The sequence below is a fragment of the Pan troglodytes genome, chromosome 12 (assembly GCF_028858775.2).
Source record: "Pan troglodytes isolate AG18354 chromosome 12, NHGRI_mPanTro3-v2.0_pri, whole genome shotgun sequence".
Lineage (NCBI taxonomy): Eukaryota > Metazoa > Chordata > Mammalia > Primates > Hominidae > Pan > Pan troglodytes.
This window is the reverse complement of record NC_072410.2, coordinates 27961613-27987316: the sequence shown is the minus strand read 5'-3', so window position 1 is coordinate 27987316 and position 25704 is coordinate 27961613. Positions and strand designations below refer to the sequence as shown.

Here is a 25704-nt window from a genome sequence, read left to right as displayed (position 1 = left end):
GCCATTTAAAGAAAAAAAAAAAAAAACAGTCTCAGCAAATAGCCTCAGCAAATAAAGAGAAGACATAAAAAATAAACCAAATGGAAATTTTAACTGAAATATACAATGACAGTCAAAGTTAAAGTACTGCATGGATGGTTCAAGAGCAGAATGGAAAGGAAAGAGTAAATAACCAGTTATTCTGAAGATAAAACAATAGAAATTACCTAAACTGAGCAACACAGAGAAAACAGACTGAAAAAAAAATAAACAGCGCCTCAGGGACTCACGGGACAATAGTAAAAGATTTAACATTTTGGTCATCAGTGTCCCAGAAAGAGGATGTGGGTGGGGCAGAAAGAGTATGCAAAGAAATAAAAATATATATATTCCACAGAATGGGTAAAAACTTCTGTAAAGCATGTATCTGATAGGGGGGCTTATATCTAGAAACTATAAGGAACTCAATAAAAAATAACTTTTTAAATGGGCAAAGGCTCTGAATAGACATTTCTCCAAAAAACATATACAAATGGCCAATCAGCACATGAAAAGATGTTCAACATCATCAGCCATCAGGGAAATACAAGTCAAAATTGCAATGGTATACAATTAATATACCATTGAACATTCCCAATAGTAGCCTACAACTTCCATTTCCACTGTGGAAAACGGTTTGGAAGTTCCTCACGGTAGTCAAGTTACTTAACTGCTCTGTAAAATGAAGTTAATCACATTCACTTTGGATGAATGAGTTCATATATATTAGCTATAATTACTACAGCAATTATCATTGTGTACATTATTACTGATTGGGTCAAATTATTAACCCCGTCTCCCTAATTCATTTACTTTTGTTACTTTGGATGAATATTTAAAGTAGTCTTGAACTGAGATATGTATGTAAAGGTTCTATCACATTGGCATATAACATGTGCTCAACAAACGAAAGCTATAATTATTTATTTCCAAAGAGTTTAAAGATTATACTTCCCTCAAAACAAACAAAAGGCAAGGTAACAGCCCAAGCTGTGAGGGGCTGAGTCTCTCCTAGGTGCAGGGCAGCACAGGAACTGGCTGCACAAGGCCAGAGAGGTTACGTGGCGGCTCTCTTCAAATTAGACCACACAGAGCGCTTCATTCCCTGTGCAGTCTTCACGTCTTCCCAGTCCAGTTTGACGTCTGGAACCTCATCTTCTGGCTCTGGATCCTTCCTCAAGGCCCCCCGGGGGGACGCAACCACAATGGGCAGAGGGCCACATTCCTCCCGGATTTCCACAACATGGAGGCCCTTCTTATCAGCCAGCTGTTGATGGGTTTCCTAGGCAAGACCAAATTCAGAACAGGTTAGGTCTGAAGTACATTTGCAACATAAAGAGCAGGAACTTCCACAGGCCACAACAGTACAGCCTGGGGGTATTCAAAGGCCATTTCAGTGGATTTGGGTTAATGTGTTTTGTGGCTAAACTCTAATAACCTGTCATGGGTGGAGTCATTTCAGCCTCATCTGCTGCATCTGCCCACCCCAAACTTGGACAGAGGAAGGGCCTTGGCCTCTGGTCTCTTGCCTTCTAAACCCTCCTGATTATGCACCATGCTGTGCCAAACACTGAACTTGAATCTCACCAACCCCCTAGATCTAACTACCAATTTACAGTAAATATAGGGGAGATAAGACATTAAGGACCCTACAGGTATTTTAGTCAGCAACAGGCCAGGAAGCACTACAAAACAAACAACCTGGTTTCCTCAACAAAAAATCATAAGCGGGGCGGGGGTGGGGGAAGAGGAGGGGAACCTATTTAAAAGGCATAGCAAAAACATACATTAACCTGTTCTGCAACCTGATTCAAACACATTGTGTAAAAAAAAAAAAATTTTTTTTAATCTAACAAATGGAATTTGCTCATTTGTATGAACATTGATTGGATATTTGATGATACAAGTTACTGTTAACTTTTTAGGTATGATAATAGTATTACAGGGTATTTTTAAAAATCCTTATCTTTTCGAAGATACATACTAAAATATTTAGGGTTGAAATAAAATGTCTGAGATTTGGTTCAAAATAACTGGGGGTGGTACTAAGAAGCAAGACTGGTCATGAGCTGGGTAACAGGGCCATGGGGATTCACTGCAGAGGGAAGCCACAGAGATCTGGAAGCAGGCAGATTAGTTCAGTAGACGTTATTCATGGTACAATGACATACCTGCTATGTCAATCCCGTGATCCCAGGCCTTATGGCTGCCTTGCACTATTCTAATTATATATCTAATGCCTTGCAGTATGTGTGAAATTAGAAAACAGATGAGCCATTTCATAAACAAAATAATTTATATTGGTGTATCTTTCAATCAAAGGCATATCACCTAAAGTGGTGGCATCTTTTCCTTTTTGAGTGACATATTAAATAATGCAACCTTTTATAGCTGATGGCATTTTAGGAGAGATGACATATGGTAACTATATCAGAAGGTTTAAAAGACTAAAAGAAAACAAAGATATCACATAAAAGAACAAGTCTAGGCTGGGCGCGGTGGCTCACGCCTGTAATCCCAGCACTTTGGGAGGCCAAGGCGGGTGGATCACGAGGTCAGGAGTTCAAGACCAGCCTGACCAACATGGTGAAACCCCATCTCTATTAAAAATACAAAAATTAGCCGGGCATGGTGGCACGTGCCTGTAGTCCCAGCTACTCAGGAGGCTGAGGCAGGAGAATCGCTTGAACCTGTGAGGCGGAGGTTGCAGTGAGCTGAGATGGAGCCACTGCACTCCAAGCCTTGGTGACAGAGCGAGACTCTGTCTCAAAAAGCAAAAACAAACCAAAAACCAAAAACAGAACAAGTCTACTGGATCATAAATACAACCTATCTAAAATCAACATCTTAATTAAACCTCTAATGTTTCAATTTACAAGTGCTCTGAAGGGTGTTTTAGACAGTAACACACACAAAAGCTGTTCAGAAAACAGAAGGCTTTTACCCAAAGCCTTCTTTTTCTTTTAATTTTCCTACTTTAAACAGAGACATGTAAAATTACTCCATGGATCACTTTACCTAAAACCCACCACTGTACTCCTGAAATGTCAGGAAGCCTGCCAAAGTCCTCAGCTAACAGAGTTCAGCAAATGGAGCCTATTGAACCTGGTTGTCTTTTCTGTTCATCCACCTATGCTAAGGTCTACCCATCCTTTCAAGAGACAGGCCAGCCCTCGTGGGCAGGTAGGGGAGCTGCCCAAGAATGGGGGCCCGGTGCAGTCACAGCCCTGCCCTCCATGGTGGGTGATTGGGAGCCGGGCCCAGGGCTCCCACCTATGAGGAAAAGTAACCTGATATGTTAATGTTCATAGTTCCCTACCAACCCAGGCATCAGTCCAAACCACCTACACAGGTAACAGGGAACTGACTGTGCCTGCCCTGAGTGCAGAGGTGCCCTGGGTGCTTCATCCTAGCCCCAACTGAAAGGACTAAATTAGGAAATGAACTTTCTCTTTTGATTTTACTTTTCTATACTGTTGGAGCTTTAGAACAAGCAGGTGTTATTTTCATAATAACATGTAGATTGTAATTATTGGCTTTAAAAATGCTGCTTCGAAAAACCCATGAAGTACTTTTTAAAAGGTAATTTTCATGAACTTGTCAGTGGATTTAACTAAACTGATGCAGTCACAGACAGCAAAGAATGCCCAACTCCTCAGGTGGCCCCAGGAAAGCATCTCCAGGAGGCCCCAGGGCATCGTAGCCCCAACACACACAACTGAAATACAAACTAGAACTTCTGTTTCAGACCCCGGGAAAGGATTACCTGTCTGGAGAGCCCACGGAAGAGGCCCTGGGTGAGGCTGAGCATATTAATGGACCCAGAGACCTTGGCATACATGTCTTTGATGCCAATGAGCCGGCAGATGGTGATGATGGCCCTGTGGCAGCGGAGGCCGTAACCTAGAAAAGGAGAAACCGGGTGAAACACAGCCCACTCGCCTGCAGCGGGAGGAGTCACCCTGCTGGCTTTCGCATGGCTTCAGGCTCTGGGCTTCGGGAAACTGGTTCATATTCTGGTATCACCACTTCCTAGTGAGCTGACCCTTGACAACTTACTTAACTTCCAAGATGACACTTACTCAAACAGGATACTACAAGGATTAAGAAGATGACATCTACAAATATCTTCAACACATTTTGAGGGCAAAAAAACAGGATTGTTATTGAGATTAATAAACATGCATGAAAATTCTTGGCACCCCAGACTCATTTAACCAAGGATGGAGGGACACGTCTCTTCTCACCCTCCTTGATAGTTCCGTTGCCCTGAGCAGAGGGTCCACTTCCTCCTCCTGAAGAAGCTCCTCTTTTCGTTTTGGTAACACATCCTCTCCTGGATTTCCTCCTAGCTATTGGCCTGTCCTCTCCTCCTTGCTGGCCTCTAAATCTTGGGGGGTCTCCCCTCCAGCCACTTGCCCTACCCTTTTCTGCCTGTAATTCCTTCTCCAGAGAGCTTTAAAAACACAAACCAAACACGTTGCTCCCCATTTAAAGATCCCTCCTTCCCACTGTTCTCGAGATTAATATAAAGAACACCATGGCCTATTCAAAGCCTTCTGTGCCTGAGTCCTGCCCACCTCCCTGACCTCATCTAGAGACACGCCACCTCCTGCTGGCTTCCTCACCTTAAGGACTGCACTTGGGATTCCCTCTGCCTGGAATGTCCTCCCAGCTCTGCCCCCTTGGGTCCTTCTCACCTTCAAGGTCCCACTCAAATTGCTCCTCTTCAGACAGGCCTTCTGTGACCATGCTATTCAAGGTGGCATCCTTCCTTCTGCCTTCCTCCCTCCTACTCTAACACAGTACCCTGATTAGGGCACTCAACGAAACCTGTTTATCCAATGCTTCCCCTGAGTGGAAGATGGCTCCCATAAGGGCCAGGATATTGTTTACCGCGGTGTCCCCAGAGCCCGGAGCAGTACCTGGCAAATGCAGGTGGAGTGAGGGAGCTGCAGGGCCCAAGTTTGGCCTCTAACATTATTTGCCAGACATAAAACTCGGCACACACCTCTTCTGCTCCAAGGCAGAAGATCTACTCTGGAAGTTGGACATTACTGGCTTTCTAGTTTGACTTTTTATGGTCAAAAACTATTCCTTCTACTTGAAAGGGCCAATGAACTGCGGCCTCCATAATTATGGCAGAGCATGCAAGAACTTAAGGGGATAGCTAAAGACAGGTCACAATGGGGTCCTCTGTTCTTCCAGGTGGAGTTATGTACACACAGAACAGGTGCCGCCGACACGTGAACATAATGCACCCATGTCTGGATGAGCACTGGTGTGCACACACCTAGAGAGAGGTACACGTGGAAGGGGGTATCATGCAGATTCTGGAAGGAGCTGAGAGGCAGCCTCTACCCTGCCACTGCTCGCTGAATGACTGTGACAAGAAGATCCCTCCCTACAACACCTACTTGGCAGTGCTGCTGATGAGCACTGAGATGTGTAATACACAGTACCTGGACCAGCACAGACACTGCATGAACACTGGCCACTGTGTGACACATACACAACACCCACGTGACAGTGGTCATAGTCCGATGGTAATGATTTGACTACCTTCCAGGCACAGACTGTCAAAAAACACTTGTTTAATAAATATGGCAAAGTTTTGCAGTGCTGTGTGTGGAACTGAATACTGCTCTATAGCCGAAGTAGAAGTGTTCCACGGTTAAATACATTTGGGAACACCACACCCTCCATTTCTCTTGGGAGATTCATATTGCATGGCAGTGCATTAAAGATTGCAACATTCACAAAGATGCAAAAATACTTTTGGTGCCTTTCCTTAATCCAGTTCTGCCATCTGGCATCCTTTTTGGAGTAAAACCTTTTCTATCTCCTACAGAACTAGTAACACATAGGCACATCATTTAGGAAATGCCTATTTGTACACGTATGTACAAAATGTCTATAAATGTGTATGTATTCAGGAAACGTCTAAAAGTATTATATACTGTTTTAGCTTCAAAATCAGAATATTAACCCCAATACACAGGTAATGGTCTAGATCATACAAAAACCTGAAAAATACAGCTTTGATTAGAAGACAGGAAAGATTTTAAAAGGTAGGTTCTTCAATTAAATTAAAATTACAGCAGTCATTTGAATAGGATTCCGTTCCAAGATGGCCGAATAGTAACAGCTCCAGTCTGCAGCTCCCAGTGTGACTGACGCACAAGACAGGTGATTTCTGCATTTCCAACTGAGGTACCTGGTTCATCTCACTGGGACTGGTTGGACAGTGGGTGCTGCCCATGGAGCAGGGCAGGGCATCGCCTCACCCAGGAAGCACAAGTGGTCCAGGGATTTCCCTTGCCTAGCCAAGGGAAGCTGTGACAGACTGTACCAGGAAAACCGGGACACTGCCACCTAAATACTGTGTCTTTCCAATGGTGGTAGCAAACGGCACACCAGGAGATTATATCCCAGGCCTGGCTCAGCAGGTCCCACGCCCGGCTCAGCAGGTCCCACGCCCATGGAACCTTGCTCACTGCTAGCGCAGCAGTCCGAGATCAAACTGTGAGGCAGCAGCCCTGGCTAGGGGAGGGGTGTCCGCCATTGCTGAGGCTTGAGTAGGTAAACAAAGTGGCCAGGAAGCTCAAACTGGGTGGAGCCCACCACAGCTCAACGAGGCCCACCTGCCTCTGTAGACTCCACCTCTGTGCACAGGGCATAGCTGAACAAAAGGCAGCAGAAACTTCTGCAGACTTAAACGTCCCTGTCTGACAGCTCTGAAGAGAGCAGTGGTTCTCCCAGCACAGTGTTTGAGCTCTGAGAATGGACAGACTGCCTCCTCAAGTGGGCCCCTGACACCCGTGTAGCCTAACTGGGAGACACCTCCCACTAGGGACCGACTGACACCTCATACAGCCGGGTGCCCCTCTGAGACGTAGATTCCAGAGGAAGGATCAGGCAGCAATATTTGCTCTTCTGCAATATTTGCTGCTCTGCAGCCTCTACTGGTGATACCCAGGCAAACAGGGTCTGGAGTGGACCTCCTGCAAACTCCAACAGACCTGCAGCTGAGGGACCTGATTGTTAGAAGGAAAACTAACAAACAGAAAGGAATAGCATCAACATCAACAAAATGGACATCCACACCAAAACCCCATCTGTAGGTTACCATCATCAAAGACCAAAGGTAGATAAAACCACAAAGATGGGGAGAAACCAGAGCAGAAAACCTGAAAATTCTAAAAACCAGAGCGCCTCTTCTCCACCAAAGGATCCCAGCTCCTCGCCAGCAACAGAACAAAGCTGGATGGAGAATGACTTTGACAAGTTGGCAGAAGTAGACTTCAGAAGGTCGGTAATAACAAACTTCTCCAAGTTAAAGGAGAATGTTCAAACCCCATCACAAGGAAGCTAAAAATCTTGAAAAAAGATTAGACAAATGGCTAACTAGAATAAACAGTGTAGAGAGTACTTTAAATGACCTGATGGAGCTGAAAACCATGGCACGAGAACTACGTGATGCATGCATAAGCTTCAGTAGCCAATTCAATCAAGTGGAAGAAAGGGTATCAGTGATTGAAGATCAAATTAATGAAATGAAGCAAAAAGAGAAGTTTAGAGAAAAAAGAGTAAAAAAACGAACAAAACCTCCAAGAAATATGGGACTATGTGAAAAGACCAAATCTACATTTGATTGGTGTACCTGGAAGTGACAGGGAGAATGGAACCAAGTTCGAAAACACTCTTCAGGATATCATCCAAGAGAACTTCCCCAACCTAGCAAGGCAGGCAAACATTTAAATTCAGGAAATACAGAGAACACCACAAAAATACTCCTTGAGAAGAGCAACCCCAAGACACATAATTATCAGATTCACCAAGGTTGAAATGAAGGAAAAAATATCAAGGGCAGCCAGAGAGAAAGGTCGGGTTACCCACAAAGGGAAGCCTATCAGACTAACAGCGGATCTCTCAGCAGAAATTCTATAAGCCAGAAGAGAGTGGGGGCCAATATTCAACATTCTTAAAAGAATTTTCAACCCAGAATTTCATATCCAGCCAAACTAAGCTTCATAAGTGAAGGAGAAATAAAATCCTTCACACACAAGCAAATACTGAGAGATTCTGTCACTACCAGGCCTGCCTTACAAGAACTCCTGAAGGAAGCACTCAACATGGAAAGGAACAACCGGTACCAGCCACTGCAAAAACATGCCAAATTGTAAAGACCATCGATGCTAGGAAGAAACTGCATCAACTAACGGGAAAAATAACCAGTTAACATCATAATGACTGGATCAAATTCACACATAACAATATTAACCTTAAATGTAAATGGGCTAAATGCCCCAATTAAAAGACACAGATTGGCAAATTGGATGAAGAGTCAAGACCCAGTGTGCTGTATTCAGGAGACCCATCTCACGTGCAGAGACACACATAGGCTCAAAATAAATGGATGGAGGAAGATCTACCAAGCAAATGGAAAGCAAAAAAACAGCAGAGGTTACAATCCTAGTCTCTGATAAAACAGACTTTAAACCAACAAAGATCAAAAGAGACAAAGAAGGCCATTACATAATGGTAAAGGCATCAATTCAACAAGAGCTAATTATCCTAAATATATATGCATCCAATACAGGAGCACCCAGATTCATAAAGCAAGTCCTTAGAGACCTACAAAGAGACTTAGACTCCCACACAATAATAATGGGAGACTTTAACACCCCACTGTCCATATTAGACAGATCAATGACACAAAAGGTTAACAAGGATATCCAGGAAGCAGACCTAATAGACATCTACAGAACTCTCCACCCCAAATCAACAGAACATACATTCTTCTCAGCACCACATCGCACTTATTCCAAAGTTGACCACGTAGTTGGAAGTAAAGCACTCCTCAGCAAATGTAAGAGAACAGAAATCACAACTAACTGTCTGTCAGACCACAGTGCAATCAAACTAGAACTCAGGATTAAGAAACTCACTCAAAACCGCTCAACTACATGGAAACTGAACAACCTGCTCCTGAATGACTACTGGGTAAATAACAAAATAAAGGCAGAAATAAAGATGTTCTTTGAAACCAATGAGAACAAAGACACAACGTACCAGAATCTCTGGGACACATTTAAAGCAGTGTGTAGAGGGAAATTTATAGCACTAAATGCCCACAAGAGAAAGCAGGAAAGATCTAAAATCGACACCCTAACATCATAATTAAAAGAACTAGAGAAGGAAGAGCAAACAAATTCAAAAGCTAGCAGAAGGCAAGAAATAACTAAGATCAGAGCAGCACTGAAGGAAACAGACACACAAAAAAAACCTTCAAAAAAATCAATGAATCCAGCAGCTCATTTTTTGAAAAGATCAACAAAATTGATAGACTGCTAGGAAGACTAATAAAGAAGAGAGAAGAATCAAACAGATGCAATAAAAAATCACCACCAATCCCACAGAAATACAAACTACCATCAGAGAATACTATAAACACCTCTACACAAATAAACTAGAAAATCTAGAAGAAATGGATAAATTCCTCGACACATACACCCTCCCAAGACTAAACCAGGAAGAAGTTGAATCGCTGAATAGACCAACAACAGGCTCTGAAATTGAGGCAATAATTAATAGCCTACCAACCAAAAAAAAGTCCAGGACCAGACAGATTCATAGCCAAATTCTACCAGAGGTACAAAGAGGAGCTGGTACCATTCCTTCTGAAACTATTCCAATCAATAGAAAAAGAGGGAATCCTCCCTAACTCATTTTATGAGGCCAGCATCATCCTGATACTAAAGCCTGGCAGAGACACAACCAAAAACAAAGAGAATTTTAGACCAATATCCCTGATGAATATCGATGCAAAAATCCTCAATAAAATACTGGCAAACCGAATCCAGCAGCACATCAAAAAGCTTATCCACCACGATCAAGCCAGCTTTATTCCTGGGATGCAAGGCTGGTTCAACATATGCAAATCAATAAACATACTCCATCACATAAACAGAACCAAATGTCAAAACCACATGATTATCTCAATAGATGCAGAAAAGGCCTTCAACAAAATTCAACAGCCCTTCATGCTAAAAACTCTCAATACACTAGGTATTGATGGAACACATCTCAAAATAATAAGAGCTATTTATGACAAACCCACAGCCAATATCATACTGAATGGGCAAAAACTGGAAGCATTCCCTTTGAAAACTGGCACAAGACAGGGAAGCCCTCTCTCACCACTCCTATTCAACATACTGTTGGAAGTTCTGGCCAGGGCAACCACGCAAGAGAAAGAAAGAAAGGGTATTCAATTAGGAAAAGAGGAAGTCAAATTGTCCCTGTTTGCAGATAACATGATTGTATATTTAGAAAACCCCATTGTCTCAGCCCAAAATCTCCTTAAGCTGATAAGTAACTTCAGCAAAGTCTCAGGATACAAAATCAATGTGCAAAAATCACAAGCATTCTTATACACCAATAACAGACCAACAGACAGCCAAATCATGAGTGAACTCCCATTGACAATTGCTACAAAGAGAATAAAATACCTAGGAATCCAACTTACAAAAGATGTGAAGGACCTCTTCAAGGAGAACTGCAAATCACTGCTCAATGAAATAAAAGAGGACACAAACAAATGGAAGAACATTCCATGCTCATGGATAGGAAGAATCAGTATCGTGAAAATGGCCATGCTGCCCAAGGTAATTTACCTTGGGCATCCCCATCAAGCTACCAATGACTCCCCATCAAGCTACCAATGACTTTCTTCACAGAATTGGAAAACACTACTTTAAAGTGCATATGGAGCATATGGAACCAAAAAAGAGCCCGCATTGCCAAGACAATCCTAAGCCAAAAGAACAAAGCTGGAGGCATCATGCTACCTGACTTCAAACTATACTACAAGGCTACAGTAACCAAAACAGCATGGTACTGGTACCAAAACAGAGATGTAGACCAATGGAATCGAACAGAGGCCTCAGAAACAACACCACACATCTACAACCATCTGATCTTTGACAAACCTGACAAAAACAAGAAATGGGGAAAGGATTCCCTATTTAATAAATGGTACTGGGAAAACTGGCTAGCCATATGTAGAAAGTGAAACTGGATCCCTTCCTTACACCTTATACAAAAATTAATTCAAGATGGATTAAAGACTTAAATGTTAGACTAAAAACCCTAGAAGAAAACCAAGGCAATACCATTCAGGTCATAGGCATGGGCAAGGACTTCATGACTAAAACACCAAAAGCAATGTCAACAAAAGCCAAAATTGACAAATGGGATCTAATTAAACTAAAGAGCTTCTGCATGGCAAAAGAAACTACCATCAGAGTGAACAGGCAACCTACTGAATGGGAGAAAATTTTTATAATCTACCCATCTGACAAAAGGCTAATATCCAGAATCTACAAAGAACTCAAACAAATTTACAAGAAAAAATCAAACTACCCCACCAAAAAGTGGGCAAAGGATATGAACAGAAACTTTTCAAAAGAAGACATTTATGCAGCCAACAGACACATGAAAAAATGCTCATCATCACTGGTTTTGCAAATCAAAATCACAATGAGATACCATCTCACACCAGTTAGAATGGCAATCATTAAAAAGTCAGGAAACAACAGGTGCTGGAGAGGATGTAAAGAAACAGGAAGGCTTTTACACTGTTGGTGGGGCTGTAAACTAGTTCAACCATTGTGGAAGACAGTGTGGCGATTCCTCAGGGATCTAGAACTAGAAATACCATTTGACCCAGCCATCCCATTACTGGGTATATACCCAAAGCATTATAAATCATGCTATTATAAAGACACATGCACACATGTTTATTGCGGCACTATTCACAATAGCAAAGACTTGGAATCAACCCAAATGTCCATCGATGATAGACTGGATTAAGAAAATGTGGTACATATATACCACGGAATACTATGCAGCCATAAAAAAGGATGAGTTTCATGTCCTTTGTAGGGACATGAAGCTGGAAACCATCATTCTGAGCAAACTATCGCAAGGACAGAAAACCAAACACCACATGTTCTCACTCATAGGTGGGAACTGAACAATGAGAACACTTGGACACAGGGTGGGGAACATCACACACTGGGGCCTGTGGTGGGTTGGGGGCAGTGGGGGAGGGATAGCATTAGGAGATATACCTAATGTAAATGACGAGTTAATGGGTTCAGCAAACCAGCGTGACACATGGATACCTATGTAACAAACCTGCACAATGTGCACATGTACCCTAGAACTTAAAGTATAATTTAAAAAGAAAGAAAGAAAGAAAACATGAATATAATACATAAACATATGGGGACCTTGCCAGAGAAATAAAAATTATTATTATTATTTTTTTTTTTTTTTTGAGACTAGTCTTGCTCTTTCACCCAGGCTGGACTGCAGTGGTGATATCTCGGCTCGCTGCAAGTTCCACCTCCCAGGTTCACCCCATTCTCCTGCCTCAGCCTCCCGAGTAGCTGGGACTACAGGCGCCCGCCACTGCGCCCAGCTAATTTTTTGTATTTTTAGTAGAGACGGGGTTTCACCATGTTAGCCAAGATGGTCTCAATCTCCGGACCTCGTGATCCGACCACCTCAGCCTCTCAAAGTGCTGGTATTACAGGCATGAGCCACCGTGCCCGGCCAAAAATTATTTTTAAAATTAAAAAAAAAAAAGTTGTAGCAGTCATTCAAACATCATTGAGATATAAATGTGTCTAAACTATGCTGCCCAACATAAACATGATCCAAGCCGTAAGCAGAAGCCATATATATAATTTCAAATGTTCTCATAGATGCATTTTGAAAAGTTTTTTTAAAAAGTTTATTTAGTGATGTGTTTTATTAACCCAGTATGTCCAAACATTATCATTTAAAATGTAATCAATACAATAATATTTTTGAGATATTTTATATTCTTTTTTTGTACTAGGTCTTTGAATCCTGGTGTGTATTTGATAATTAGAGCACATCTCAATAGCCACATATTACGTGCTCAATAGCCAGGCCCGCTAGTGACTAGTGGCTGCTGTATGGGACAGCACAGATCTAAACCTTGAAGTCCACTCAACACCTTTTCTAATGACAAAACACATGGTTTTTATCCAGCATTTAAATGATTAATTATGGCTTTAAAGCAGAAGGCAAGTTCTAGTGCATTAACACAACTGATTCTGTATTTGAGGGTTTTTTCCTGATTTATTTCCAAGCCATGGCTCTAGCAACGTTGTATTAGAAGCTTTGATATGAAATTTTAAATATAATGTTTCATCTCTTCTGACTCACACTTTTTGAGACTTATATACCAAAAGTTATATAAAATCATTTTTTACTGTAGAACTACAGGTGAAATGCAAATCAGCAGGTTCAAGAATCCTACACTCAGAGACCACTAGGCATGACTGCCCTAGCCCATGACCCTGAACTCTGCCTGCCTGCCTGCTTGTCCACAAAACAGGAAAGGCCATCTCTGCATCATCCCTAGTGCTTAGCATAGCACCCAGATCACAGAAGGCATTCAATCAGAATTTGATGAGCACTAAACACCTGGACCTGAGTCAGAACTGAAACACCTAAATGCATCAATGAATTCCCTACGAGGAACTAATGTTCCCACTCCTCCAAACCCTACTACTCACTCAGGTGCTATTTCCCGTTTCCAATGTGCTCTCCCCACCGTAAATTATTCCTGGAACAGGCCTGTGCTCACAGAAGCCTGTGTGCCTTGACTATTCTTATTTCTCCAAGAGCCTCATCGTTCTTAAATCTAACATAAGCCTTTTACATTTTGGTGTTTCCAAGATGAGTTCAACTAAAGATGAACAAAAATAGAGGAGAGGATAGAACTGTTATAATTTCTCTGCTTTATCATCAACAAATGGTAAGAGTTTTAAAGTTACCTTTGGGTTGTTTCTTCATCTTGATATGCGTCCTTTTAAATCTTAATGAAATATCATGGAATACTGGAGGGTAAAAACATAAACACAAAAGGATTAGGTATGTGGCTTTAATAAGCCTTTGTAAATATCACAAAGCAATGTATACTAGCCTCAACAGCCAGCACATATTGACCAAAGATAAATGGTAAGCTCTGATTTCATTCATTTTAGTAACCTTCTTAGATTTGTTTTCACACTTCATATATTTGTAAGAATGTAATAAGAGAGAAACACAAAGATACCTATAGAGATACATTGTCACACAGACTTTAACAAATGTAATCCTGCAAATTAAAAAAAAAATAGATTATCACTCACTTGTATGGTCTTCATATCGTTCTATATAATGCAAATGGTGAACTGCTCTGTTCTTTGCCTGAAAGGAAAATGTTTTTCTTAACTCTATTGTTGAAATTTACATCTTTTCAAGGATTCCAAAAACACTTTTAATAAAAATGTTTCATTATCAAAAATTCACTTACACAAAAAGGTTAGTATATACTTCTAAAATATAAGGACTTATTTTTTAAAACTCTTAACTACAATATCACTATCACCCCTAAAAAAATTAACAATAATTCCTGGCTAGGCATGGTGGCTCACATCTATAATCCCAGCACTTTGGGAGGCCGAGGCAGGCCAATCACTTGAGATCAGGAGTTCGAGATCAGTCTGACCAACATGGAGAAACCCCATCTCTACCAAAAATACAAAAGTTAGCCGGGTGTGGTGGTGGGCACCTGTAATCCCAGCTACTTGGGAGGCGGAGGCAGGAGAATCACTTGAATTCAGGAGGCGGAGGTTGCAGTGAGCCGAGATCGTGCCACTGCGCTCCAGCCTGGGTGACAAGAGTGAGACAATGTCTCAAAAAAAAAAAAAAAGTAACAATTCCTTAGTATCTTCAAACATTCTGTCAGTGTTCAAACTTCCACAATTGTCTCATAACTTGGCTAGACAATTACAAATCTGATAAAAAATGGTGCAAAGGAATATAAGTACTTCTGAAACTGATTTTTATGAGCGAATTAACCCTTGACAGCAAGCCTCATGGGATGGTTCTGGGACAAATTATTATTGTTCCACTGTGTCTGGCATATAACTTACTAATCTTTTACTGAGTGTCAACAAAGAAAAAAAATGTACATACTTTCCTGAAAGCATCCATCCGATCAGTAGCTTTCCCAATAGAAAAACCTTTAAACAAAAAAGCAAAAATAAGAAAAGAGACAGAAATTTAGCCCATGTGGTTTTTGCCACATTTCAAGTTTCTGCTCCTACAATATTTCATAGCACTTCATCTTTCCACCACCCACAAAAGACTTGCTATACAAAACCAGTAACAGGCTGGGTGTAATGATTCACATCCATAATCTCAGCACTTTAGGAGCCTGAGGTGGGAGGATCACTTGAGCCCAGGAGTTTGAGACCAGCCTGAACAACACAGCAAGACTCTGTCTCTATTAAGAACAAAATTTTAAAAATTAGCCAGGCATGCTGGTGCATGACTGTGGTCCCAACTACTCAGGAGGCTGAGATGGGAGGATTACTTGAGTTTAGGAGTTTGAGGGTACAGTGAGCTATGACTGTGCCACTGCACTCCAGATAGAGCAAGACCCTGTCTCAAAACAAAAAAAAAAACCTAACAATAACAAAGCACGAGGCTATAGAGATCTGTTTTGAAGCATTCTGGAAATAACAAATTTAGATGTATTTATAAAATCCAAGGTTAGATGCTGCCTTTTAAAAATAGCTAGATAAAATACACTCAATTTAAAAAAAAACTAAATATGCTTTAAATGAATTAGGCTAATCACTTTGAACATTTAAAGATAGATTAAAATAATCAGAAAGGGGCCAGGTGCAGTGGCTCACGCCTATAATCCCAGCACTTTGGGAGGCCAAGATGGACAGATTGCTTGAGCTCGAGTTCAAGATAAGCCCGGGCAACATAGTGAGACCCCATCTCTACAAAAAATGTAAAAATTAGCCAGGCATAGTGGTAGGTGCCTGAAATCCTTGCTACTCAAGAGGCTGAGGTGGCAGGATCACTTGAGCTCAGAAGGTTGAGACTGCAGTAAGCCGTGATGGTGCAACTACACTCCATCCCGGGTGACAGAGCAAGACCCTGTCTCAGGAAGGAAAAAAATATCAGAAAGGTTGGGAAAAAACATCCACTGCTATAGAGTAAAACCATGATTTCAATGGAACTTCAAATGGAATTCAGATTTTAATTAGCCAGGAAACCAAATCAATGACTCTTTAGTTTATGAACACTTCACTATGAAATACAGTTTACCAGCAGTTACAGAGATACTGCCATTATCTGCTGCCACTGTATTTTGTTTTGAACAACGTATTTTGTTTTTAAATTATGCATGGGAAAATAACATAAAACAATACTGCTCTATAAGATACAAGGGACCTCTGAGACATGGGACAAAAGAGGATGTGAATGCCAATTCCTAGTTTAAACAAAACAAATTAAACCATGGAAGTCCTAGAGGAAAATATGGGGAAACTTACTAACATTTACAATCTTCAAATGAGGCTTTCTAAGCAAGACACAAACCCGAAGTGATAACTAATATTTATAACCCTGTAGTGATATAAGACTGATAAATTTGCCACAGAGCTTAAAACTTCTGTGTGGAAAAAAATTAAAACCTAAGTCAAAATATCTGACTGACAAAGGGCTAATGTCCTTAACTTACAAAGAGCTTATACAATTCAATAAGAAAAATAATAACCACCCAATAGAAAAACGGGCAAAGCATATAACAAACAGATCTCAAAAAGGAAATAACAACAGCCAATAAACATGTAAAATGGTGTTCAAGCTCTCATAATTTAAAAAATGCAAATCAAAACTGAGAGATTTGTTTCGCAGATCATACTGACAATCAGTAAGGTCTGATGAAACCCGAAGCTGGCAAGGGTGAGATGGTGTAGAGGAACACAGACATTGATGCAACCTTTTGTGGGGAGGCAATCTAGGAATATTTATCAGCACTTAAAATACATATAACCTTGGGGCAGCAATTTTACTGCAAGAAGTTTCCCCTATTGATATACTTGCAGAAGTAAAACAAATTACACATAAACGAACTGTACAGTTTTTTATAATTAGTAAAAATTTGGAAACAACTTAAATATTCAGCAGTAGGGAAAAGGTTACAAAAATTATCCATGCACAATGGAACACTTTGCAACCAGTACAACGAATCAAGGAGAATGTTTATGTTAATCTGAGTATTAATATCTCTGAATATAATACTATGTAAGAAAATCAAGGTGCAAAATTATGGCTATAATGTGATCCCTTTATGTAAATTTTTTAAAGATGTATGATAATAATATGAACATAAAATTTAGGAAAATTACAAAAGTAGCTGTTAGGCCTGGTTTCCTTTGGCCACATACTATATATATATGTATTACTTTTGTTAAATGTCAGTATGGGCTAACTAGGCCATTTTCCTGTGTTCTTTTCCTTCAATAGACATGAATACATTTCAAAAACAGGTGTCCACTATGGTAACTATACATAGGAGAAAATTTAAATCATCAGCAAACCTATTAATAGGAGTAAACACTATTAACCTTTACAGTGTATAGTTTTCCAGTCTTTTCTTGGCACATAAATATACTTTTAAAAAAGAAAAAAACAAAACTAGGATTTTACATGGTCTTATATAACGTTTTTGTGTTTTTTTTTTTAACTTAGCATTATTTTAAAACTAATTTCCCATAATTCTTTAATGGATACAGAATATTACAGTGTATGGCTACACTGTTTTTATAACCATGGCCCTATTGAACATTTAGTGTTTTTCTCCCTAATTTTCCACTATTATACATAATAAAATAATGTCTTCAGCCTTTTATAATATTCCTTTTCCTCAGAGGAAAAGGCAAGTACAGTAGAATCTATTCTCTCTTTTCTCTCTAAGGGAAGTCATGGACTTACCACAAGCTTTGTGAACCCAAACCACTAAAAGGTTTAATCAATGGAAAAAGTCCGGCCAGCAGCATGAGCCCATGGGCTCCACAGCATGGCCCGTGCCACGCCTTTCCCTGCACACCACCGCCACTGTGATGCCATCACTCCCCATTCACCTGCAGCTCCTTTTCCGTTCCCCACAGCCACCAAGACACGGATCGATTTCTTTCTTCCCTCTTTCGCGGTCATAGTGAAAACGTTTCTTACCTAAATGGCAAAATGTCTCATAAATATTGCACATTAAGAAAATCTGAAGGAGGGAACTGGAGGGAGCCGCCTTCCTTGCAGGCATACACGGTGAACAGGCACACACAGAGAACAGGCACACCATCCTCCAACTCCTGAGCACAAGTAACAGCCTTTTTCCAAACAAAACCTCCTCCTGGACTGTTTCAGGAAGAAAACAGAAATAAGACTTTCTCTTCATTTCACAGGCTTATGAGGTTTAACTGAGAAAACCTTTAAAGGAATTTGACATTATACATCTCGATATACCCTATCTTAATGAATGTATTACAAGAAAGAAAAAAGTTGCTGATCAAACTTTGATGTAATTTATCACTGATTATAAGATGTAGCCCAATGTCAGAGATGTTAAAATGTGAGGAAAATGTACACCTCAGAAATTATGATATGCAGTATATAGACATAACCAGCACAGGACTGGCCTCTACACTAAGGATTAACATATTTGGAAATACCTGCTTATTCTGTGTATTTTTTTCTGTGTATTTAAAAGGCCAGGAACAGCCAGGCACAGTGGCTCATGCCTGTAATCCCAGCACTTCGGGAGGCCGACGCAGACGGATCACGAGGTCAGGAGATCCGAGACCATCCTGGCTAACACGGTGAAACCCCGTCTCAACTAAAAATACAAAAAATTAGCCGGGTGTGGTGGCAGGCACCTGTAGTCCCAGCTACTCGGGAGGCTGAGGCAGGAGAATGGCGTCAACCCGGGAGGTGGAGCTTGCAGTGAGCCGATACCACCGTACTCCAGACTGGCAACACAGCAAGACTCCGCCTCAAAAAAAAAAAAAAAGGCCAGGAACTATTAAACTGTTAACTAAACTGCTTACGTGGCAGCTGGCTCTCTGGTGCATAGCTGTCTCTTCCCCATAAAATCGGGTTAAAAGGGAGCTTGAATCCACCTCTGTGGATCTTATAGAAAATCACCCACATATATACGAATTCTTCAAAGAGATTAACTTCTAAAAGCTGTAAGTGGGAATACCAAAGACATAATATGTGTAAACATTTTAAATCCTACAGTGCAATTGATATTGAGGAAACAATACATATATTCAGAGGCTCAATCACAAACTCAATAAATGATTATTCCACATGGTATTTAACACTGAGCATTCAGTGCCAGCTCAAAGGGAAGTTGGCTATTTTAGAGAATGCTCCGCAAAGTGACTATAGTTTACCTGATACAGACTTTAGTTTCAAGGGCCTGTGAGCAACCCAGAGACCATTTCCCCATCAAGAACCAGACAGGCACCACAACTCTTAAGCTTTCTACCCTGCCCAGGGCTCCCTGCAATCCCAGATCCCTGCATAGACTGCTAGATACAGCTGGTTTATAATTCAAACATAAGATTCCCAATGCTACTTTAGGAAGGAGATAATTTAAACCTCATCTCCAAATCCTGTAGTTAACAATACCACCTTATGAGACCTCAGTGGTAGCTCCCCGCCCCACAGAGAGGGTAGTAGTCAGAAGAGCCAGTATCAAGTAACTGAAATTAAAGTTGCATAATTTTCCTTACGCAGATCAGCTGTGTGTCAGAAATAGTCATGCATCCAAGGCCTTCCCTTACAGTTCCTCTTGCCCTGTCCCTGCCCCACCCACCCCAACCTCTCCAAAGGCTTAACCAGGTATTTAATTCTGCATGCCTACCTCAAGTATCCTGGTATCAAAATCCTCATATGTTTCTGTAGGGAGAAAAGAAACAGGGATACAGATGAAATGTGTGTACACAATTAACATGAAAGCATTTTCAACACAGGCACCATCACAGACCTTTCGGGGAGAAAGAATCTCAGATCTTTTGGTCCCACTCTCAAGGCCATGCCCCAGTCACCCCTCATCACTAGAGACTGCTCCACCAGTAAGTTCATAAACTCAGTCACTGATCTCCCCACCTGCACCCTCCTCCCCATCCATCTCTCATCAGCTCCTGGCCCCTCCAGACCCTGGATCCCTGCTCTCCCTTCTGCTTCCCTCCCTCTCACGGCCTCTCCCCCTAGGCCAAGACACCACAGTCCATCATTTCCACGAAACTTTGTGATGCCCTCAACCCCTTCACCCTTTGCTCTCTCCACCACACTAGCCAGGCCTGAATCCAAGCAGCTCTCTGGCCACTCCTGACCTGCTGGGTGCTGCTGGAAAGAAGTCAAAGTATGCATACACAGGGCCCACTAAAAATCCATGAACCCCAATTCCGTCAAGTCCTCCCTGCTGCCAGCTGGCCTTTATGTCCTTTCGGTTAGGTCTCTCTCAGTTCACCACTGCAGCCATTTCAAAGACTCCCTACGTTCTTTTATTTTTTAAATATTTTTATCACAGACAATTTCAATCAAACAAAAATAGAACAGCAGAAAGCTTATGTATACATTAGTCAGCTTCAACACGCATCAACTTACAGCCAATCTTTCCTCTAAACTCTGCTCAACTCTCACTACATTGGATAATTTGAAGCCAGTTTCAGATACTCTACCTTTTCATAAAGAAATAATCTGGAGGCCATAATCATCAATGTCCCCATCTCACTCTCCGCAGATGATTCCACCTCTTCCTTACAGACCAACTGCGGCCACATCACACAACACCCCCACCTACCTTTCCACTACAACCCCACAGGCTCACCTGATTCTGTGCCCTGCCCTTCCTTCTGTGAGCAAGTGAAGCCACTTCTCCAGACTCTGGATCTGGGCTGTCATTAGGGACTTGGTTCATGGATTTTGTTCTCTCCCTTCCATACCTTCATCCTCCTGACTGAAGCATTTTGATCAGTTCTAAGCATGTTCTTTGGAATCTCTCCCCTCCAGTTTCAACCTCTTCCCTCCTCTTTAAGCCAAACTTCTTAAGAAAGCAGTGAAACTCTTACCTATTTCCTTTTCTCCCACTCATTGACAAGAACACGTCTCTTGGATGATTTTTACTGCTTTACATACTCACAGAGGGCTGGGGGAAACTTTGTTTTCAAATTTGGCCTAAGTATTTTCAATTTTTGCTTCGTGTTTTTATAGGGTTAACATGACAACTATCTGCTTTGCTGATTTCTAGTACAGAAACAGCATTCCCAAGCCATGCTGCTCCACAGGTGCCCCTGTGGCCACCTGTGTTTTGGAAACAGTGTATCCTATAGGCAGCTCCTGTAGGTCCACAGTGCACATCCCCACGTTTAAGGATCTGAGAAGGTACATGATAAATACCAGGAACCCAGTGCTTTCTATCCTGTTAGTGGAATACTTCTGCACTCCACAAAATACAGTTGGGATACTGATGTGATATGTTATTTCAAAGATGTTCAAATCTTTTTTGGAAAAAGGTAGTATAAACAGACAAGTAATAACACCATTTCAAGGAAATTCTAAACTACAAGTACTCTCTGTCACAAAGGCAAACAAAACCAGGAGTTTGCTACCTCCACAGGGACCAGGGTCAGGGGGGCCAAGACTGATGCCTCCCCATGAGTTTCCACTCCATCCTCGCTCCCGTTTAACCTTCATCTTCTTCTTTCGGTCCCACTCTTCTCTCTGCTGGATCATGTCTGCCTCCACCTTCTCCTGCTCTTCCTTGCTTCTTTGGGCAATGGTCTGCACTGCTCCATTTTTCATAAGAGGGACATTCAGTCCAGGCCATAGAAAACCATAACGCCCTGAAGGTTTAAAAATATAAATAATAATTTTTTTAAAGTACTCATTTTTCAAGTGTTAAAATGTCAGGCAATGCATGTACAGATAATGATGACACACTGTTCACTGGAGCTTAAGCTAACATTATTAACTTGGTAGGTCACTTGGCACAATCAAAAATTTAAATATACTTCATGGTATTACCTAGAGAAACACTCACATACAGGTACAAGGCATATGGATGCTTGGACAAGGACGTCCACTGAAACATCATTTGCAAAGGCAAGAAATGCAACTAACACAAATGTCCAGCAATTATGGACTGGTTAAATGAACCACAGCGTCTCCAGCATAGGAAACACTCTGCACTAAATCAAAAGAACAAGGTAACTCTCTAGGTTCTGATGTGGAATGATTTCCAAGACCTATTATTGAGTGAAAAAAGTAAACTGTAAGACAGCATGTACCATGTGATATAATCTAAATTTTTTTTTAAAAAAGAAGATATCTATTTCTTTTTAGGTATTTATATATAAATTAATAACAATTTAATACATAATACCTTTTGTATTAATCTTTTTAGGTATTTATGTATAAATACCTAAAATTTAATACATAAATACCTTTTTAGGCATTTATGTATTAAAAAACTGAAGGAAACACACCAATATGAGGCCAGTGGTTTCCTTGAGGGAGACAATAGGATTGAAGAAGGTAGAAGAAGCATCCAGGGGGACTTCAAGTTTCTCTATAATCTACATTTTTTACTGAGAAAGTATAAATACATGATTCTCATAATTTAAAAAAAAAAGTGTTAAAAAAATAAGATATAAGTAATAAAGAAAAATATCCAAGTAGACATGCGATGCTGGAAGTGTGGTGCCAGGTGTTTTCTTTATCCCTGAAGGCCATTACTATCAAAGGTGGTTTGTCAGCAAGCACAGTACAAGACGGGCTGATTGAAGTACACTACACTATTTTTACTCTTCCAAAAGCATGAGTATAAACAATCACGTGTTCTAGGTGTCAACAAACTAAGGCCCACAGGCCAACTCAGTTCGTGACTTGTTTTTGTAAATGAAATTGTACTGGAACATAACGATGCCTATTCGACTGTGTGTTATCTGTGGCTGTTTCTGTGCTACAACAGTAGAGTTGAGCAGTTGCAAAACAGACTATGTAACTCACAATGCCAGAAACATTTACTATCTTCCCTTTGCAGGGAATATTCGCCAACTCTCCATTTAGTCTCTATTTTATCACTAATTATAACCTATTTGAGGGCAGGCACTATTATAGGAGATGACACCTAGGGACATTTAATGCTTGCTGAATGAATAAATCCATTTCTATGGGATTTTCCTCCCCCAGAATCCTGGGGCAATGAGTAAGTCAACTGGTTGAATTCTAAAACCATAGATCGTAGTGCCCTTCATAAGAAATGTTTTGATGCTTCTAGTTTGTAAAATATCTATAAAATCTGGGGTAAGAAACTTACAAAGCACTTTAGCTATTTTTATAAATAAGTTTACCTTCACCAATGATCTGACCCCTGTTCAGATCCTTTCTTTTCTTCTTTTTAGTTCTTTTGCCTCTTCCTTTTTTTGCTCCAGCACCAGTCTCTGCTAAAGCGCCTTTCCACAGCTCATCTGCAGTCACTGTAACGAAACAGGGTTTCTTTTCTTAATTCTGTAGTTTTCAAGCAATGGTCTATGATCTCCTATTGAATAATAAGAGAAGTGGAGGTCAGCTTACAGCTTTACCCATGCATCACTGAGGTAATGAAAGCAAAATTAAATCATCCTTTGCACACATCAGACGGTTACACTTGGAAAGCCCAAGAAGAGACAATTCTATTACTTTCCTCCACAAAACTCTCACTAAATATTTTATTTTTCCCTCTAACTGCTTAAAAGCCAGCATTCAAATCTCAGTTACTTACCAATAGGTTCGTTTCCCTGACATTTTATCAACCATGATATAGGCGTCTTCCCTGTCCTCTTGCCTTCATTATAACCACTAAGATAACTAATAACTATCCTTCCTAAGTTTTCTAGTCCAAACAAGAATCAACATTTCAATCTGAACCCATAAATCTGGAACACAATCTATGGTTATAAAATCAACTGTTGGCCAGGTACAGTGGCTCATTCCTGTAATCCCAGAACTGTGGGAGACTGAGGCAGGAGGATCACTTGAGGCCAGAGTTGGAGGCCAGACTGGACAACACAGTGAGATCCCATCTCTATTAAAACTTCAAATATTAGCCAGGTGTGATGGCATGTGCCCATGGTCCCAGCTACTGGGGAGGCTGAGGTGGGAGGGTCGCTTGACCCCAGGAGTTTGAGATTACTATAATCATGCCACTGCACTCCAGCCTTGGGGACAGAGTGAGACCCTGCCTTCAAAAAAATAATTGTTTCATTACCAATTTCTTTAATAAAGAATCAGAACCACAAAATGTTATAACAGTAAAAAATCTAAGACATATTTATATCTATATAACTGAAATACTAAACAAATTCTAGAAGATAAATGAGTACCTTCATTCTCTTATGAATGCTTAGAGTTTAAAACTTCTACCTACTTGTTTCCTGCAAGGTCTTACGCTGATCCTCCAGGTAGATAACACGAAAAGAGAAAAATGTTTTAGGGTTATAATACTTTTAAATGCTTTATATCTGTATAGCATCCAATTCTTCAAAAACACACACATATACACAGCTGGTCTTCGTAAGTGAGGCTCAGGGAAAGTGAGATTCCACATCACATGTTGTTTTGGACATCCCTGATCAGAACAAAGGATTCGGCTCAACTTTAAGCCAACTCTAATTCACTTTAAAAGACCACAGGCTCAAAATAAAAGTACTAACCTCCAACCAAACTCTCACTAAGGATTTGATTTTTCTCTCTAAGTGCTAAAAAATGGTGGCACCTATAAATGCCATGGAAAACTTGGAAGTTCACTTGTAATGGAGGCATACTAAGAGGCCAATCAATCACAGAGTTTTCTTTCACTTAGAATCAGAACCCTTAAATCACTCATTAAGATGAAAAGAGACTCAATTTTAAAAAGAACTTGACATTGAGACAAAAATGTAAAAAGACTGAATTAAGAGTTTAGCTCTTTTATATATATACAGTAAGAGGAAAATAAAATATCTAACTATATTTGAAAAAGACAGCAAGTCATTAGTCAACCTTTGAATGCCATTATGCTATTAAAAATGTTTTTAATACTTTTCAAATTATAAAATAGCTATTTTTAAAAATCTGGAAAATACAGAATGCAAAAATAATCATAATCCCATTACCATTGTTAGATAAGAATGTATATTCTGCCTTTTTCTTTATGCATGCATACATAGTATATATTTAAGTGGAATTATACCATATGCACATTTGTATCCTGTTTTTTTTAAATTTAATATTACATTGTGAGTCTTTTCCCATATTCTTAAATATTATTCATCAACATAATTGTGTAATGGCTGCAAGGTGAATTAAGTTCTTTTAACAGAGATTTTACTATTTTTACCTCAGGTCTAAGATTCTAAATAACCTAAAAGGCTAGTTAGAATACATCTACTATCATTTCAATTATTTCTGTCATTTTTCCAGAAGGGTGCAGTTAGGTTAATATATACACCTATTAACTATAAAAGATTAAGTTCATGTTTTGTTTTTTTTTGGAGATGGAGTCTCACTCTTGTCGCCCCAGATGGAGTGCAATGGCACGATCTTGGCTCACTGCAACCTCCGCCTCCCGGGTTCAAGAGATTCTCCTGCCTCAGCCTCCCGAGTAGCTGGGATTACAGGTGCCTGCCACCACGCCCAGCTAATTTTTATATTTTTAGTAGAGATGGGGTTTCACCGTATTGGTCAGACTGGTCTCCAACTCCTGAC

General features: G+C 40.5%; 1 protein-coding gene across 2 annotated transcripts in view; it reads right to left on the bottom strand.

The window, feature by feature from the left end:
- Window positions 1-926: 926 nt before the first annotated feature.
- Window positions 927-25704, bottom strand: part of MRPS5 (mitochondrial ribosomal protein S5) — a 35388-nt gene continuing 10610 nt past the window's right edge. The window contains exons 4-12 of one of the 2 annotated variants that reach the window (XM_016948928.3): window positions 23331-23456; window positions 21588-21821; window positions 19838-19872; window positions 18054-18144; window positions 15085-15131; window positions 14256-14313; window positions 13899-13961; window positions 3785-3921; window positions 927-1300 (exon numbers count right to left, since the gene is read on the bottom strand). In XM_016948928.3, coding sequence (XP_016804417.1) covers window positions 1076-1300; window positions 3785-3921; window positions 13899-13961; window positions 14256-14313; window positions 15085-15131; window positions 18054-18144; window positions 19838-19872; window positions 21588-21821; window positions 23331-23456 — 1016 coding nt within the window. In that variant the 3' untranslated portion in view covers window positions 927-1075. The remainder of the gene's footprint in view (window positions 1301-3784; window positions 3922-13898; window positions 13962-14255; window positions 14314-15084; window positions 15132-18053; window positions 18145-19837; window positions 19873-21587; window positions 21822-23330; window positions 23457-25704) is intronic. The other variant, XM_016948929.3, reaches the window with a different exon arrangement.